We start from the raw sequence: 18,183 nt of genomic DNA, 5'->3' as shown, positions 1-18,183 counted from the left end.
TTGATGGTGTGTGTGTGTGTGTGTGTGTGTGTGTAACTACAAGGAAATAGTTAAAAGAAAAGAAAAAAGCCACAATTGCCCAGAACCACAAGTGGGAAATCTTTATCTGCATTACAGTGGAAAAATAATCTCTGAGATATATAAAAGGAGATGCTATTGCATTCATGAACACAGTTTGACCTACTAATCTCACTGTTAGAGCATCAAGCAAGTCAAGATAATAACAACACGAAGAGTCATTATGACATCCAAAAGATTGCCCTTATTGGTGAGTGCACTATTTATTGCTGTTAAAAACTATTCTTTTATCTCTGTATTTTTATCTCCAGATATCTAACATTTGATTTACATACTTGTTCTGTCTTTGTAATTTTTGAAATCATTTTTTTCATGCTCATGTTATAGTTATTATAATCTTTTATCATAAACAAAATACCTCCAATCTATTTGATAACAAAAATGAAAACTATTGGTTATTGAAAAAAGTTGTTTTTTTCTATATAACTATACTCATCTCAGACATTTCTGATAATCTGAAAGATGAGCTGTACTTAATTTTCTTTTTGTCGCTTAATCATTGATCATTTGGTTTCCACGCTCTTAATTGTACACTTTAACCACAATACCACACTGGCTGTCTTAAACAATTCTTAATGCAGTTCAGCATTTCAATTAATCCTGAGCAGTGGTGCCTTTGAATTTGCAAATTAATTACTGCTTCCCACCAATTATCTTAATGCTTGAGTTGTAAACTCTAATATTAAAATAACGCAAGCTACCAAGGATGGACATTTTTTGCACAAGAGATGATACTTTACTCTTACCTATGTCTGATATATCCATTGATTCTTTTACAGGTTGTTCTGCTGGTACTGGTACTTGCAGTGGGGAATTTAGCCCATGGAGGAAACACTAATACAACTAATAACAAACGGAGGGGAAGAATGACTGACAATTGCCCAACTCAGCCAGGAATCCAAGAAGATACCGAATTCCCAGAGACAGTGAAGGTGCGCATATCTCTTGCTCATGCAGAATCAATGACCAGGATGCCTCATGATGTTAAAAACAAATCTCTCTCTCCATGGGATTACAGGTACTATTCACTCTTTTACTGTTAAACTATATTAGCTGCAATACATTATGGCAGTGACAATCCCTCAATGCTTTTTGAGTGCTTCAAAAATTCTGGGATATGAGAACTTCTAAAAGTTGCAAGATCTTATGAGGTTGGCAAACCTAAAAGCTATACACATTTTCTGGAAAAAATACACTGGACAATTCATAATTGGATAGGCAAATGTAACTTGAATTGTTCATCAATTTGTTAGATTCTTAGTGATCACACTTATTATTCTGCAAGAATATAACATGGCTTTGTGAATATGATTTTTAGTTAGATGGTCAATTCCAGTCTTTGCACTTACATTCATTACTATAAAAGCAATCTAGGAGAATTTTCTTTATGGTTCCTTTCTTAAATCTATTATGTGAGATGAGAATGGCCTTTCTTCAGGATAGGGCCACATAGGGAATTGACTCATTGATAAATTCTAGCTGACAGTAGAGATAACACTAAGCCACAGATTCAACCAATCTCTTTTATCAACAATAGGATGCTATAAATATCAGATATGATTTCTGAATAAAAAGCAATGTGGTAGTAATTGTTAAGGAGACCCAACAGTCTTTTCTGTTTTTTTTTGGGGGGGGGGTGTTCAGGACCATAACCAAAATATGGGGGAAGAGAACTAGAAAATTTTGAGAAACATTCACCATGAATGTTTATGTTCATATTTTATGATATGATTAAGGAAATCTGGGTGACATGATCCTGTCCCCTAGGAGACAAAATTAAGATTCCTCCTTAGTCTATTTTTCTCCCCTAATGGGTGCTGATTAACATTCAGGGTTCCAAATTCTTCATGAATTTTGATGAAGAAACGTATTTGCTGTCATGTGAACTACAACTTTCTCTGTTTTTTGTGTGTTAATTTACAGTGTTAAGGAAGATCCTAACAGATTCCCACACACAATTTCTGAAGCCAGCTGCCGTTATACCTTTTGCCTGGATTCCATGGGGAAGAATCTAAACTATGCTATGAACTCTGTTCCTATTCAGCAGGAGATCTTGGTTCTGAAGCGCAAACTTATTGGCTGCAAGCAAAGCTATTGGTTAGAGAAACAAGTGATCACTGTTGGATGCACCTGTGTCTTTTCTACTTCCAATGCTTATCAGAAAAAGGTTTTCTAATATAGCTGAAAGGTGGTACTTTATCGGCTGAAGTAATCAGGGTGATACAACATTTAGTTGGCTAATTGGAAAGAAATTGGTAACCCTGAAGGTCAAAGAAAGTAGCCTCCTTTGTAATTTTATTTAGAACTCTTACAGTGTTTCAAAATGTGTTTAAATGTTCTGGCAATGTACCAAATGGTCATTTTCTTTAATTGGGGGTGGGGCGGGAAGGGGGGGGGCACAGAGTTCAGATGTTCACTATCCGGCTACTCCATTGAAGTCTTGCTCTTTACTAATTTTGTATGATTCATAGCCTGTTGTCTTGTGGATCTCTGTGGATGTCCTGAAAATTGCAATACATAGGATATTTAAAACTCGAGGAGGAGCAAAGAAGAAATTTGCTTTTGTCTCTATTTATAATATGTATTTATAATACCATATTTATGAATTTGCAGAAACATTGTTGGATAAAATTCTGTAGTTTATCAGTATTTATTCAGTAATTTATGTAGTAAATAAAAAGGTTGATATATTTAATTGTCCCCATAGTCATTGGTTTCCCAAATATCCATTTTGTTTCCTTTGACATGAACATCATTGTGAGACACAACTATCTGGTATTTAGAAAAGGTGCTCTGAGTCCATGTGATAGGCTAAACTGGAGCAGACACATGTCTTAATATGGGTGAAAATGTGACTCACCTACCCGTTACAATCTTTTTGAAGGGAAAAAAAGAGCTACTGAAGAGTAGCATGGAAAGCAGAGCTCAAACATGGCAAACTCTGTCCTGGAACAAAGGTTCATTCCTTTCCAAAGCTCAGCGGGGCTGGGTGCAGTTGGTGACCTTGATCATGTTAATCTTCTGCTCAAACAAAGTAATGGATTCAACTGCCATGCTGGTTCAGTTTCCTAAGAATCCTATGATCTTACCCTGAATCTTTCTTTCTTGTCTCATTTTTTGGGATATACTTATTTTGATTAGTCTAAAACTTCATTTTGATGTTCTTTGGATTATATCTTCCAGTTTGCACTGGGATTACAGATATGTAGTAGCCCACCCTCCCCCCAAAAAACCACCTTGCATTTAATCTGTTTCTTGGTATCTTATCATCTTTTCATTCTATTGATTTTGTGGAATGAAGACTCATTTCATTTGATTTATGTAAATTTAAAATCACAGACAGTCCTTGAGTTTTTTCCAAGAATATTTCCTGAACTAACTGAACATTAACTGAGAGCTTCAATGTGGTGCACTGTGGCTTTGTGTGTTTTATTCTATCCACTAATACTTGGAATAAGGACCCACTTGATCTTCTACCTCTCCTACATGTTTGCTCATGTATTGAGATTGAAATGTTGGTCAGCCTGACTTAAATTTCACATCCATTAAAACCACTTTTGGATACAGTTGAGAGCAGGAGGGCCACTGACACAACAATCTCTTTGGGTGATTATTCATCTCTGCTAATAACCAAGCATTGTTAGAGGGGCCAGAAGATAGCTCCAAACCTCCCTGCCATGCATAGGTATTTACATTATTTCTTTCCTCTGTGCAAAGTGCAGTGAATTTCACTCCAGGATACTTCCCTTGCCTTATTTCCCAGTACTTGGAAAGTTTCACATGGGTCTTCTGTGTAGGCTACCTTCACATCAAATTACAATTGTTCCAGGGGTGGGTTCCTGCCGGTTCTAACCTCTTCTTTAGAATAGGTTCCACAAATCTACAGTGCTGTTTAGAACCAGTTCCAGCTCCCTCCCCCTGCCCGTCCGCACATCATCAAGATGAAGAGCGAGAGGAGGAATTCTGGGAGTTGAAGTCCACAAGTCTTAAAGCTGTCAAGTTTGAACACCCCTGGGTTTTTTTTTTAAGGATTAGAGGTGCAAGGGTCTTGTAACTTGATAGCTTTAAGACTTGCGTGCCTCAAATGCCAGAGTTTCTGAGCCAACATTTTGGTTGCTAAGCAAGAGGGTGTTAAGTGAGTTTCACCACATTTTACAAGTTGGCCACGCCCACCCAGTCACATGGCTGGCAAGCCACTCCCACCCAGTAACATGGCCGGCAAACCACTCCCACAAAGCAGACCACACCTACAGAAGAGGTTCTAAAATTTTTTGAAACCCACCACTGAATTGTTCCCATTGTTGATTCTCTTAGTGGTGAGGCAGTATGTGCACATTGGATACATTTTGATAATCTGTCTTCTATTCTCTCTTAAAAACAAATCTCTCTCCCCTGAAGAAAGGCATATGGAATTCATAGTAATTGCCGCAAAGGGTATGTGAGAGTCACTTATATTCAAATGGCTAGGATTATTATTAAGATTCTTATTATATACACATAACCTTTAAAGCCTGGGAAAAATATATCTGAACCTTCATTTCACTAGGGAGATGTCATATTACAAAGGACCAAACTACTGAATGTGAGCAGTATGCTTCACTCACCTCTTTTAGTCTCACTAATGTCAAGAATGGAAGTCCGATTGGCCTTCAGCTTTGATTGATGGATGGATGGATTTTATGCCATTGAGTGATTTTTCTCCAGGAATATCTGTTCCCAACCTGGTCCTTCAGAACTTCAAATGGTGCAAATGCCCTTGTAACTGAGTCCATCCATCATGCTATTGATAATCTTCTCCTCGTTCCTTCCACCTTTCCCTACATTAGATCCTTCTCCAGAGACTTTGCCTTCACACACAATGTGTTCAAAGTGTGATAATTTGAATCTGATCCTTTGGGCCGCGAGGGAGAATTCTGTATTGATTTCTTTAAAGATCCATTTGTTCATTTTCTTAGTTGCCCAAGCTATTCTCAGCTATTCTTCCTAACACCAAAGTTCAAAAGCACCAATACTTTTTCTAGTTTGCTTTTTCAAACTCCAATTTTACTGTCAAAAAATGTTACTTCTGTATTAATATGAATGCATAATATTGTCTTCCAAACAAATGTGACTTTGCTGTTAGAGCACTTTGACTGTGAGAACTTCCAAACAGCCCACACTTCTTCTCCAATCCCTACAAACCATTTGAAAACTGACTGTGTGGCTACTTATATTCTTTGGTATGGTGGGAGGTTGACGAGATCATCATGAGCTATCAGTACTCCCATCAGAAAAGGGTGAATCCAATTCATTCAGTGCTCTACTTCTTGGATGGTTAAGAATCAATGTAGAGTGACAAAGTATACCCAACAGTCCTGCTGGAGAATATTTCATCTGCTATTTATGGAAACATTTTATACCGGTGATTTATCAGGAGTGCTATGATTTTATTAAAAATTTGGCTTTATTGGCATGTTCAAATGTTGCAAGGGTCTCCTAATGTGTGTACCAGTGGTGGGTTTCAAAAATTTTTGGAACCTACTCTGTGGGTGTGGCCTCCTTTGTGGGAGTGGCTTGCCGGCCATGTGACTTGGTGGGAGTGGCTTGCCACTCTCTCTCTCTCTCTCTCTCTCTTTTTCCTTCCTTTTGTCTCTCTGTCCCTTTTCTCTTTTTTTCTTTCATCTCTCACTCTTTTTCTTTCTTCTTTCTTTCTTTCTTTCTTTCTTTCTTTCTTTCTTTCTTTCTTTCTTCTTCCTTCCTTCCTTCCTTCCTTCCTTCCTTCCTTCCTTTCTTTCTCTCTCTCTCTCTGTGTCAGTCAGTCTGTCTGTCTGTCTCTCTGTGTGTGTGTGTGTGTGTGTGTGTGTGTGTGTGTGGCAGTGGTGGGTTTCAAAAAATTTTGGAACCTCTTCTGTACATGTGGCCTGCTGGTGGAAACTCTTCTAACCGGTTTGGTAGATTTGACGAACCGGTTCTACCGAATAGGTGAGAACTGGTAGGAACCCACCTCTGGTGTGTACTGTATGTGTGTGTGAAAGAAAGAGATTCAGGAATTCTAGCATGGAATTAGATAATCCTGACATAAAGTCATCTTTGCATGAGTTGCATTAAATATGCAAACATGAATTGAAGGATAGAATCTAATTTACACATAGATTTCTGAGGAGAAGAGCCAATGGAAAAGCTTTTATCAGAAGAAGGTGGTTTCCTTTTAGCCACCTGCAGATATCCTCATAAGATATCCCACCTTATGAAATGTTTTGGTTTCATGTTACTTTAAATAAGACACTACTCAGTGAAAGAGACTGTATGTTGTTTAACATTTTATGATACGTTCAAGTTCAAATAAACAAAATGGAATAGGACAAACGATCAAATCTGAAAACATGAAATCCTTATTGTATAGGAGGATATTCTATAGAATATGCAACTTTCTCAATTGATCTTGCCCAATGGAAGATCTTAATTCAATCTCTCTCTCTTTCTCTCTCTCCCTCCCTCTCTCTCTCTCTCTCTCTCCTTATCCACAACAGTGGTGCTTAAAAATTTGTGAACCCTTTTGAATTTTCAATATGTTTGCATTCAATTATCTAAAATGTATTGTGTTTCCCACACAAGTCCTAAAACTAGGTAAAGAAAACCTAATTAAACAAACGAGCCAAAAACACTATACATGTTCAATTTTTTATTGAGGAAAATAATCTAGAATTACATATGTGCCTTTTAAACAGTGGGAACATATATGGAAAAGTATGTTGGAATGCAGCCAATATATATTTAAAACATCTATATTAAAAGGATTTCCTCCTAAATGCATTTTAGGAAATTAAGTGGCAAATTCATTCATCTCACTGTATTTTTCCTCCTACACAGTTTAAAGTTAATCTGGAAAGTTGCAGCATCAGTCTTTCCTGTCTTAGGTCTGTTTTTTAACAGATTCATGACTAGAGGTTAGGGTTAGGGTTATGATAAGAAATGGATGATACTGAATGATAACAGATAATGAATGGAAGTGCCAACAATTTTGTTGATTAAAAAAACAAGATAAACTAACAATCAGTTGCTAGAAAAACTTGTATATAAATGTAAATTTACCCTTCAAAAATGTTTAAGATCTTCGCATTTAAAATGTTGGCTGAAAATATTAATAAAAAACACAATGCCATTTAAAATAAGTAAAAATGAAAGAAAGAAAACAATATGGAAATTCTGAAGTTAAAAAAAGAATGCTTGCTTATTCAATTTCATATCTGTATTCTTCAAAAGTTAATAATAAAAATAAAACACAAAGATGTAGTCATATGCAATAAATTGTAATATGAAACAGACTGGGATCTTTTGTTAAATACAGAATTCATTGTTGTTGAGGTTTTGCACAGAAATGTACGGGAAGCTTAAAAACTACCAGTGACAATATTTTCACTGGTTGCTTTTAAATATAGAAGTATAGAAGAATATAGAAGAGTTTTTGAGTATAGAAGAGACCTCATTCATGATAAATTGTTTTCTATGGATCTTCCAGACAACACGGAACCAATTTAGACTATGAAGAGATTTCTTAAAATTTGACCAGGGAACTATATGAAAATGAGTTGCATTAAATAAAAGTATTCAACCCTTTCTAATAGAGCTTATGCATGTATTACATCACTTTTAATTTTATAATTGTAAAAATTGCATACATGAAAATTAAAATGATGATCTCACCTTAATTATCTTATTGTACTTGAGTTGGCTTTAGACAGGTGGAATAACCAATATGTGAGTTGTACATACAGAATAATATTGGCCCCAACTTCAGTATTTGAAGATAATAAAAAACAATAACAAGGACCAGATCTTTCACATTTTCCAAACATCCATGAAGATGATGTTTACTGCTACATTGCGATTCATATGGGAGCTACCAGCTGATGGTCACTTAGATTAATTTGAGATTGACATATGTTTACTCAACAATAATCCTACTACATTTGAGGAAAATAATTCTAAAGTATGTACTGTATGTGAAATGTTGCAGATTTTGTAGTATAATCACATATTGTTCAAGAATTTCTGAACAATAATTTAATTTTTTAAACAATATTTGGAATATCAAACAATATTCTAAACCTGTCTTTAGAATTTATGGATTCATGGTTTGAATGGGACTATTCAAAGTACATTTGAATTCAATGACGTGCCGTGAGGTTTATGGCTGGTGAGGCAGTCTTCTCCCCCGACATCCCACTGTCTAAAGTGCTTTCTTTCTTTCGCCCGCCTGAACTCTGACAGGCGGGCGAAAGAAAGCGCTTTAGACAGTGGGGTGTTGGGGGAGAGGAGAGAATGCTCAGGCCTTCTCAGGCGAGTGAAAGAAAGCGCCAACCCGCCAACTCGCTTTCTTTTGTCCGCCTCTATGTCTGCCGCCTCTGAGCAAAAGAAAGAAAGCGCCAGCCCACCATCTCGCCTGAACTGCCCACCTCTGAGCAAAAGAAAGTGGCAGCCTGCCAGCAGAGGTGGGCAAAAGACCCACCTCTGCTGGCGGGCTGCCGTAGACACAGATAAAGAAAGCTGGCGGGCTGCCCTCCCTGCCTCTCCTACCCCCCTTCCCTCTCTTCACTCTCAATTGAGAGAGAGTTTGTTTGAGTGAAGAAACAAACACACGCACACACACACACACAAATTACTTACAATTACTTACAAATTACATTAATTTTGAATTCCTCCCCCTCCCTCTGATCCACATACCTTTTCCAGCTGTTTCACAGAGGATTTCAACTCTGCTCTTGCCTGTCATCATGAAAATGTAAAAATGTAAAAGGGAAAAGGCAAGAGCTGCTGAGGTCAGCCTGGACTAGCTGCTGCCAGAGTCCCCAATGGATGACTCTGCTTAACTGTCTAAAAAAACGGCCTCTACAGGAGGAGGCAAGAGAACCATGTGCCTCATCTACATAAGGAATTTTTCGGCTTTTAACCTTTGTTTAACTCTGCTCGAGTGATCATAAAGTCAGACTAAATGAGGTATGTGGTTCTCCTGCCTCCTCCTGTAGAGGGCACTTTTTAGAGGCTTTTTAAACAGTTAATCACTAAGCAGCGTATCCACTGTGACTCTGGCAGCAACTACCTCAGCCTTTTTCCCTTTACATTTTTTTTTTCCTTTTCATGATGACAGTGGTGAGGCTCTGCCTCCCCTGTCTCCCCTGACTGCACGTCACTGTTTGAATTGAACTATTGAACTAAAGGAACTGAATAGACTAGGAAATACGATCAAGTGTTTTCAGTACTCTCCTGTTATTTGAAACATTTGAAATATTTACCTTGATCTGTTTCCCCAGAGCACTGTAATAATTGTACTGACTTAATTAACATTATATTTGTCTCTTTTGTAAAAGATAGAATTTGCCACTTTAATGGGAGACTGAGCTCTCCTCAGCAACAGCCAACTAACTTTGTGGCAGATCATTTAACAGTCCTGCTAAAGCAGTGTTTCTCAACTTTGGTGACTTTAAGTCCTGTGGACTTCAACTCCCAGAATCCCCCAGTCAGCACAGCTGACTGGGGGATTCTGGGAGTTGAAGTCCACAGGACTTAAAGTTGCCAAGGTTGAGAAACACTGTGCTAAAGAATCACACAGAGTTAGTATGTATGAATTTTAAGGATCTGTATCTTCCTTTTGCTTCACAACAGTTTAACATAGAAAGCTTTGGGCAGAACTTCCTGGAGATTTCAGAAGTGGAAAATTTAAATTTGAATCAGCTGAATGTATGTTGTGGTATAGCATTGAATAAGGTTAGCAGTGCTATAGCTGGTTGAAGGGGACCAAACCTCCAGGAGAGACGGCCTTGGTTCCTTTTGACCAGCCAGAGCAATGCTTTTCTTCTAATGTATATATGCACATGCTAATACATATGAGGTCATTACCAGACCCTCAGAAAAACAAGTAGACAGCATACAAATACTACAGGCTGACACTAAAACTCTCATGTGAACTTCAAGTTGAAAAGCTCTCTGTTTTGGCAGCTGGGCTAAATAATCATAATCTGAGTTTAGTTTTACAAAAATGACAAGATTTGGCAGGATTCAGGATTCAGAAACATAACCCAATACTAGTACGTGTAGGAGTACTTATCTTCCCCTTTGAAAGAAATGGGTTTTCCCTCCTACTTGAAGAAAACACTGTTGTCAACTGGAATCACCTGCCAGCTGTCATTCAAACACTGATTTTTGCAAAGCTATTCCAGCTGTACCTGACTGACAGCTGCCAGGGGCTGTTCAACTCCTTGGCGCGTGGCAACTTTGTAACCGCAACAAAAGAAGCATTTTCTAGCCTATATGGAACCCACAAGCAATGAATGTATGAGGCTCATCACGAGCTGGGTGAAATTTAAAAGTATTTTCGGTCAACTTTCTGTAAATCGCTTAAGCCATTTATGGATTTCTATGATGTAGGCATGATTATGCATGATGGGACTTTTATGACGTATCCCCTATTTTCTATAGCAACATAAAATTAATCAAAAATATTAAATGAGCAAAATCAGTATAGGGGTTTTTTCATATTGGCATTAAGTGATCAATTTCAGATTTAAATCCTGCATTATTGTATTAGAAGATTGCAAATAACAAAACTTGTCTAGAGCAGCAAATATAAAAAAAGAACTTAAATAACCAGACACAGAGGAGAATATCATATTCTTATATGTTATAGTTCCTGATTGTTATAGCCCTAGCATGTCTTGCTATCAAAAATCCTGACATAAAGTCACAAAAGTTGTGTAACACTTCATCATGTTCTGACCCCATTCTGAGTCTTTTTACTCAATTTCAATTTCATAAATACTCAAGCAATTTATTTGATATTTTGGATTTTTTTATGTATAACCTCAATTTCTGTTTGCTAGATGTATTTTTTCCCCTTTCTAAACTACACAAAGACATTATTTGTTACCATCTCCACTCATTATTTCTCTCTCTTTTGCCAAAGGTACAAAAACTATTGTTTATATTTGCCATTTAATGAGAAAGAAATTGATTAAAGCATACCCTGCTAATTAAAATACATAATAATAGTTAAAATATATATTGGAGAAGTTTATTTAGTGACAACTGCAGTCTGTTTGCATACGTTCCAATAAGCCAAAAATTATTCACATTTCTGAAATCAGGACAAAACCTTAATTGTTGCATAATTGATTTCTCTGTCTATGTCTTTCTCTTTCACTCTTGCCTCCATATTATGAGAAAGAAACACAGGTATGTACATAAGCAGACAAGGATTCCTCAAAGTGCAGATTCATCCTTCTGAAACCACACACTTCCTTACATTCCATAGTAATTCAATTCATATGAGATTATAAAGAAGCGTGTTGTCTCAAAAAAAAATTCCACTTCTGTCAGGAGAAAAGATTAATGAATAGAAAGCTCACTAAAAGGATGCTTCTAGAGAAGGGTATTAATGTGCAATCACTTTGCATTTTCAAACATAGAATTTTGTTGGAGATTCAGATTGTATTTTTTTCAGTTGTAACCCTTCCATTTTTTGTCTCCATCTTTTCTGAAGCCATCATTCATTTTTTTCTTTCTGGAAAAAAAAGAGGGAGAAGAAAAAAAGCAATGTTTCTAACAAGATCTCAGTTTTTCAGACTATGATAATTATATTTCCTTAGTTTCAGAACAGTTGGCTAACTTTGGTGCATACCTATATAATCTGATCTGCAAATTCTACACATATCAAATACATCTAAAAAGACGTTTCAAATATTTTCAACTCATCTGTAGCCCTGCCTCCCATCGTTAAATGATGATAGAACTGAATGTGATTTAAAATGATCAACTGCCATAGATGGCTTCTAAAGAATAGATTGGAGTAATCTTCCAATAAGTATTAAAGTAAAGCTCTATAAAATTCACTTCTCACTTCCTGCAGTCTACGTGAAACAGAATGTATTATTTGTCCAATGAAATCCACACTTTTTTTATCATTTTGTAATGTGGACTGAAATTCAAAAACTGCATACAAAAATATGAATATTGAGAGAACAATGCATTAAAGCGTTAAAGAAAACATACATTACTTTTTTTAAAAAATAGCTTAGATTAAGGATATAAAATGTATTGGGAAAAATGCATACAACTTTTTGTACTTTTTTTGTCAAATTTAGTAATATATACGAAAAAAGTGAAAAGTAACCTTATAAAATTAGGTGATCCACTTCTACATAATTTAAACTTTTATTTAAAACTGTCTCAAAATTATTTTTAAATATTAAATTTGTATCTTTAACCACTTAAAGTGGTTTCTAACAATAAGTTTATCTTATTTTTTTTATAGAATTAGTTTTTTTCCCATTCAGCTATGCCTGATAGATCATGTGCGACATCTATAAAGAAATAGAAATGCTTAAGAAATATGAATAGCAATGCTTAACGAACAGAAACAAATAGCTACATTTCCTTTAGTTTTTCATACTGTTTTTTTATGATTAAATAATAAATCTAAGCAGCACTGGGAACAATTACTATGTGACTGGATCATAGCTATTACAAAGATGGATGGATAGATGGATGGGTGGATGGATGGATGGATGGATGGATGGAAGGAAGGTAGGTAGGTAGGTAGGTAGGTAGGCAGGCTGAAAAATCCCCTATCTATGGAAAGTCAGTTACAAATTTGCATGTAGCTTTCAATAGGACAACCAACCATAATTGGACATGAGGAATCAGCGTTATGGAAGTGCTACCTACATTTTCCTTAAAAGAAAGAATCAAAACATGATTAAGAAGTCTCTTAGCATTATGAATAATTTTAGCCCAATATGCCACCGGGTGTAATCATGGTGTAGAGATAATGTTAGAAGGAGGTGAGTTGTTGACATGATCTGGAAGTGAAGGATGATCTTCAGAGAGAGCTGAAGTTATGACCTTAGGCAATATCCTATTTTGGACATAGGAAAAAGAATACAATTATGCCTAACTCTGCAAGGGTTTAGCTCTAAGGGCTAAGCAAACTGTTCTTCCTTCAGAAGTCAGAGTCAGAAATAAGGAAGGGCAGATAAAACAGGGTAGATAAACACCAGGCCAACATATTTCATTACTTCAAATGAAACAGTACATGGGACCTTTCACTGTGGACTTCGGAGCCTAAAAAACTGAAGTATGATCCTTCTTGGAAGAGAAATATACAATATATTTTTAAAAACTGGTACTCAACCCGGACAAGACCGAGTGGCTGTTGTGCTTCCCTCCCAATAATTTGGCTAATACACCAACGCTTAGGCTGGGGGGTCAAATTTTATACCCCTCAGATAGGGTCCGCAACTTAGGAGTCCTCCTGGACCCACAGCTGACTTTTGACCACCAGCTGTCAGCTGTGACCAGGGGGGCATTTGCCCAGGTTCGCCTGGTCCGCCAGTTGCGGCCCTACCTAGACCGGGAGGCTCTCACAACAGTCACTCGAGCCCTTGTGATCTCTAGGCTGGAATACTGCAATGGGCTCTACATGGGGTTGCCCTTGAAGTGCATCCGGCGGCTACAGCTAGTCCAGAATGCAGCCGCGCGAGTGATAGTGGGCGCACCGCGGTTCGCCCACGTCACACCCGTCCTCCGCGAGCTGCACTGGCTACCTGTTGGTCTCCGGGTGCGCTTCAGGGTACTGATGACCATCTTTAAAGCACTCCATGGTAGTGGATCTGGGTACTTGAGAGACCGCCTTCTGCCGATTACCTCCCTAAATCGACCAATTAGATCGCACAGACTGGGCCTCCTCCGAATTCCATCTGCCAGTCAATGCCGACTGGCAACCACACGGAGGAGAGCCTTTTCTGTTGCAGCTCCGACCCTGTGGAACGACCTCCCCGTTGAGATCCGTACCCTCACCACTATCCAGACCTTCCGCGCAGCCCTCAAGATCTGGCTCTCCCAGCAGGCCTGGGGATAGGTTCCCAATTTACCCGCCCGAGTGTTTGATTGATGAATGAAAGTTGTGTTTTTACTATTTTTTCTTTGTTCACATACTGTTCTGTTTTTGACACTGCACCCCCCTCCCTTGTGGTTGTAAGCCGCCCTGAGTCCCCTCAGGGAAAAGGGCGGCATATAAATCCCAATAAAACTCTAAAAAACTCTAAAAGGCCTAATAACTTCAGGCCATCCCAAGCAAAGGCTGCTTAGCAATCAGAAAGAGAGAAAGGGAGCAGCGTAGCCACTTTGGAGTTATAGTTTTGACCCACTTATGGTCAACATGTGACCAGAGGCCTTTCCTAGGATGCCCATCAGGGCTCCTGATTCTCTCCCACTTGCAGGTAGTTCTGTAAAAGAAGAAAAAAAGCAAACTCTTCTGCAAACTCTAATTGGCAAACAGCACTCCCAGCAATAGTAGCTATAGTTCATTCACCAAGATTAATCAATATTTTACTTTTCTGACTCCCACTACTAAGAAGCCCCCACCCCTCCAGCGTAGCAACAGAAAAATTCTGTGGAACGAAGTAATTCAAGATCATTTCAAGGTTGTGTCCTTACCACCACAACATATTGTCTCATTTTCTAAAAGTGTTGAAATAAACTCAGAGAAGGCTCTTCCAAGTATTGAGATTGAATATATCACACAAGGACAGATCACATCTCTGTCTAAGCATTTGCAGCTGGGTATGAACTCAAACTGGCAAAGCAGAGGAGTAATAACTGTAGTTGTATGAATTATTCTATCAACTTTATCAGTCTACTGGTATAGCATATTGTTTTTCAACCACACTGGCTGGGGGAATTCTGGAAGTTGACACTCACAGAATCTCAAAGTTGCCAAGACAAAGCTGAAAAACACTCTTATAGGATTTAGGCGTTGAAGTCATTCTGATTATTAGTAGAGCAGGAAACAATATAAATGAAAAGAGAAGATTTTGCCAAAAGGTGAATAATATAACAGCAAGGCCAATGGAAAATAAAATTAACTCCTATTTTTTTCTTATTAAAAATAAACACATAAAAAACAAATTAAAGGGGACAGATTGAAGAAGTTATTAACGCCAAAGTTAAATTCTCATCTATAAATAGGGGTGATTATATAATGAATAAGCCTGATCTAGTGACAGTAACCCAATCATCTCTGGACTAGAGTGACACATCTGTCCATTCCTGGCATGTAATATACAATGGGAGACTGATAGATGCAGCTGTTTCTTACTCCTTTTAAATGGGTGACCATTTAAGTACTAAGCAATTGCAATCAAACATTTCCTATATTTTTTTTATTGCTTGTCAGCTGGAAAACGTTCTGGTTGTTTGATAAGTTATATATGTATGTATGTATGCATGTATATGTTACTTATATGTTACACACACACACACACACATATATATATGTGTGTGTGTGTGTGTGTGTTGCATTTGTGCTGATAAATAAATAAAGGGAGACTACTATAGATCTATTTCAAGCTATTTAGCTCTCATCAACTAGCCATACCCTTACTGGGAATCGAACCTGGGCTGTATTACATATCAGGCAGTTACACACACACACACACACACACACACACACACACACACACACACACACAGTATTAATTATTCACTTACTGCATTTTTATCTTGCTTTTCAAACAATAGTCATTCAAATGACTTACATCAATTAAAAGAGGCCCTGCTCTGATGTAACCATAGGGGGAGGTAAAAATAAAAATGTGACAGACATAAAATGGGAGAAAGGCCTTGATATCATAGCTGTACCCAACACCTTTTAACTCCTTCCCCATGATACCTACTTGGCTCTTAATATCACAATAAAAAAGGCAAGGTAAACAACATATGAAACAAGGAAGAAAAGGGAAGAGGAGCTGTATTGGCAAGCGTACCCCTCAAGTACCATCATAAAGTTTACAAGAGTCAATTGTTTATGAAGTGACTTCACAAGTGAAACTTCTGGATCCATTTGGTTGAAATGTGGCTTCCTCAATCTGTGCTAGTTAAGGCCCTACACTGATCTCTAAATTCTCTTTAAAGCAAAATATATAGAGCTTGCCCTAGATGCTTTATAAGAAATGTAGACTGTTAAACCACTATCCAACAACTTAAAAGATGTACCCTCATACTACCACTTTTGACTCCTGAAGGTCAATGTACATGTGTGAATTGCCTTTAAGATCTCTCTATACAGTAAATATTAATTTTTACTGTACATGCTAAGTTTCTGACCACCTGGAGAAGCATTTAATTGGACAGTGATATAATTTTACAATAGGTAGTCTTTCAAGGTGATGTATGGCTGCCAGATAACCTGCAATATTATTCCTGGCTCCCAGCATCTCCAAATTTGTACTCAATTTGCTTTTCCTGAAACTCTATACTATAGACTACTTGTTGCAGATAATGGCTAAGTGATAAGATATACTCTCTGAGACCCATATACTCAGGTAAGGGTTTTATTTGTTTGTTTGATTGGTAACATAGTTCTTCCTGAAAATCAGCTAAGAAATATTTTTTCAAGCAGATCGTGTCTTCTGCTATTTCTGTCACCCAGCTGATTTTTAATATTTAATGCATTTAATATACTATTACTTAGTACATAAAAACAGCAAGGGATTTCTGGTGTTGCTCTGAGTAACCTTTCTGCTCTATGAGAATTATGGTAGACTGTACACTGGTTGGATCTTCCTGGCATGCTGGCAGTGAAAAGCCCTTCTTGTTCTATTTCTGTTCCACTGTTCTCAAATGCTAGTGCAGCAAAGATAGCTAGGAAATTGAAGAACTTTCCAGCTGTTCCTCAAACAAATGCCTGATATAAATTCATGCTTCATACAATTTAGTAGCACTGATAAAGGGTTATGTTGTGCCTCAGCTCTAATAGTCATCCAAGAACTGTTGAAAAACACCAGTGTAATGACAGATTGCAATATACAGCTACAATAGAAAAGAACCTCAATCAAAAGATGGGGTGATCCAACAGTCAAATAAATAGAAGTCAATTTCAGTGTCAGCTAAGAAATAATTTAATTTCTGGTACTGGGAATAAACCTGAAATGTTTTTATTCCTTGAATTACTTTCTATATAAATTATATTAAAATAATTGATGTCTCCTTTAAAATGTTTACTGGAAAATAGTATGGGCATAAAATATATGCTTGAATGTAAATTTAAAGAGAAAGTTTGCTTTTGGTTTTCAAAAACTGTTATATTCTTACATAAATTTATTCAACCATGATAAACCATCTAGTAATCATGTAATTCCCCAACTAAAATTAATGTAATAGGACACAGGCCTAATAAGCTCTAAATTATAAGTAGTCCTGCACTAACTAGCTGTGCTATTTAGGAGTCTATCTGACCAATTTTCTGAAATATTTCTGAAATGCAAGATAGCTTTAGATGAAATAAAATTATGCATATGTTTAAGGCATAATGTAGTTTGTTTGGCATCTGGAAAACTGACTGTAGGTAATGTATATCATAGGTAAACAAAGATGTTTCTTCTCTGAATATTGGGGACAAAATGGAATGCATCATCTAATACACATCTATTTAGAAGTTAACCCTATAATACTGAATTTAGTGAGATTTAACTTCTGAATAAATATGCAAAGCATGATTGCTAGTATCTTTAGCACATCAAGCAACTTTGCTTAGTGAAGCTAATGGATGTGTCAGAAAGTATGGGAGTGCAAACTCACAAACTACACAATAATATATATTTTAAATGCCCTATTTACATTAAAAGTGCGTGTTATATTTATTGTTATGAATAAGCGATATACTAGAGATAGTATTATAATCAGAAAGACAGAATGATTTAACTTTCCTTACTGAGTAACTTGCATTTGCTGTCTTAACAATGTGACATCTCCCTCTGGTTCTTCATTTTCTATTTAGGTAAAAGCTAGTCTTTCTTAATAGTCCTATATTAATTCATTATGTACAAGAATAAGACATATTGAAGGCATTATATGTAAAATCAATAAATAACAATTAGAACTTAAATGAAACCATTTTTGATAATACCTCATAAATCAACTGGAATCTTCCTCTTGATTCTTGTTATGCTGATGGACCCATAATTCCATCATCCATGTTTGTAGAAGAGTATGTGAAGAAGTTTTTTCTGTAGACAATCAGACCAAAATAGATGTCTACCTTTAAAGATTTCTCCTAGGAGCCTTAAGACTTAT

The 18,183-nt window shown here is 36.9% G+C and overlaps 1 protein-coding gene across 1 annotated transcript; it reads left to right on the top strand.

Annotated features, from left to right (window-relative positions):
• Positions 1-241: 241 nt before the first annotated feature.
• On the top strand, positions 242-2,254 carry LOC116505680 (interleukin-17F-like). Its single transcript, XM_032213029.1, has 3 exons — positions 242-268; positions 858-1,096; positions 2,002-2,254. The coding sequence occupies exons 1-3, from the start codon at positions 242-244 to the stop codon at positions 2,252-2,254; spliced, it is 519 nt and encodes a 172-aa protein (XP_032068920.1).
• Positions 2,255-18,183: the final 15,929 nt, after the last annotated feature.

Source organism: Thamnophis elegans, chromosome 3 (assembly GCF_009769535.1).
Source record: "Thamnophis elegans isolate rThaEle1 chromosome 3, rThaEle1.pri, whole genome shotgun sequence".
Taxonomy (NCBI): Eukaryota; Metazoa; Chordata; class Lepidosauria; order Squamata; family Colubridae; genus Thamnophis; species Thamnophis elegans.
The sequence above is the reverse complement of the archived record's forward strand: the minus strand, read 5'-3'. Positions and strand labels throughout refer to the sequence as shown.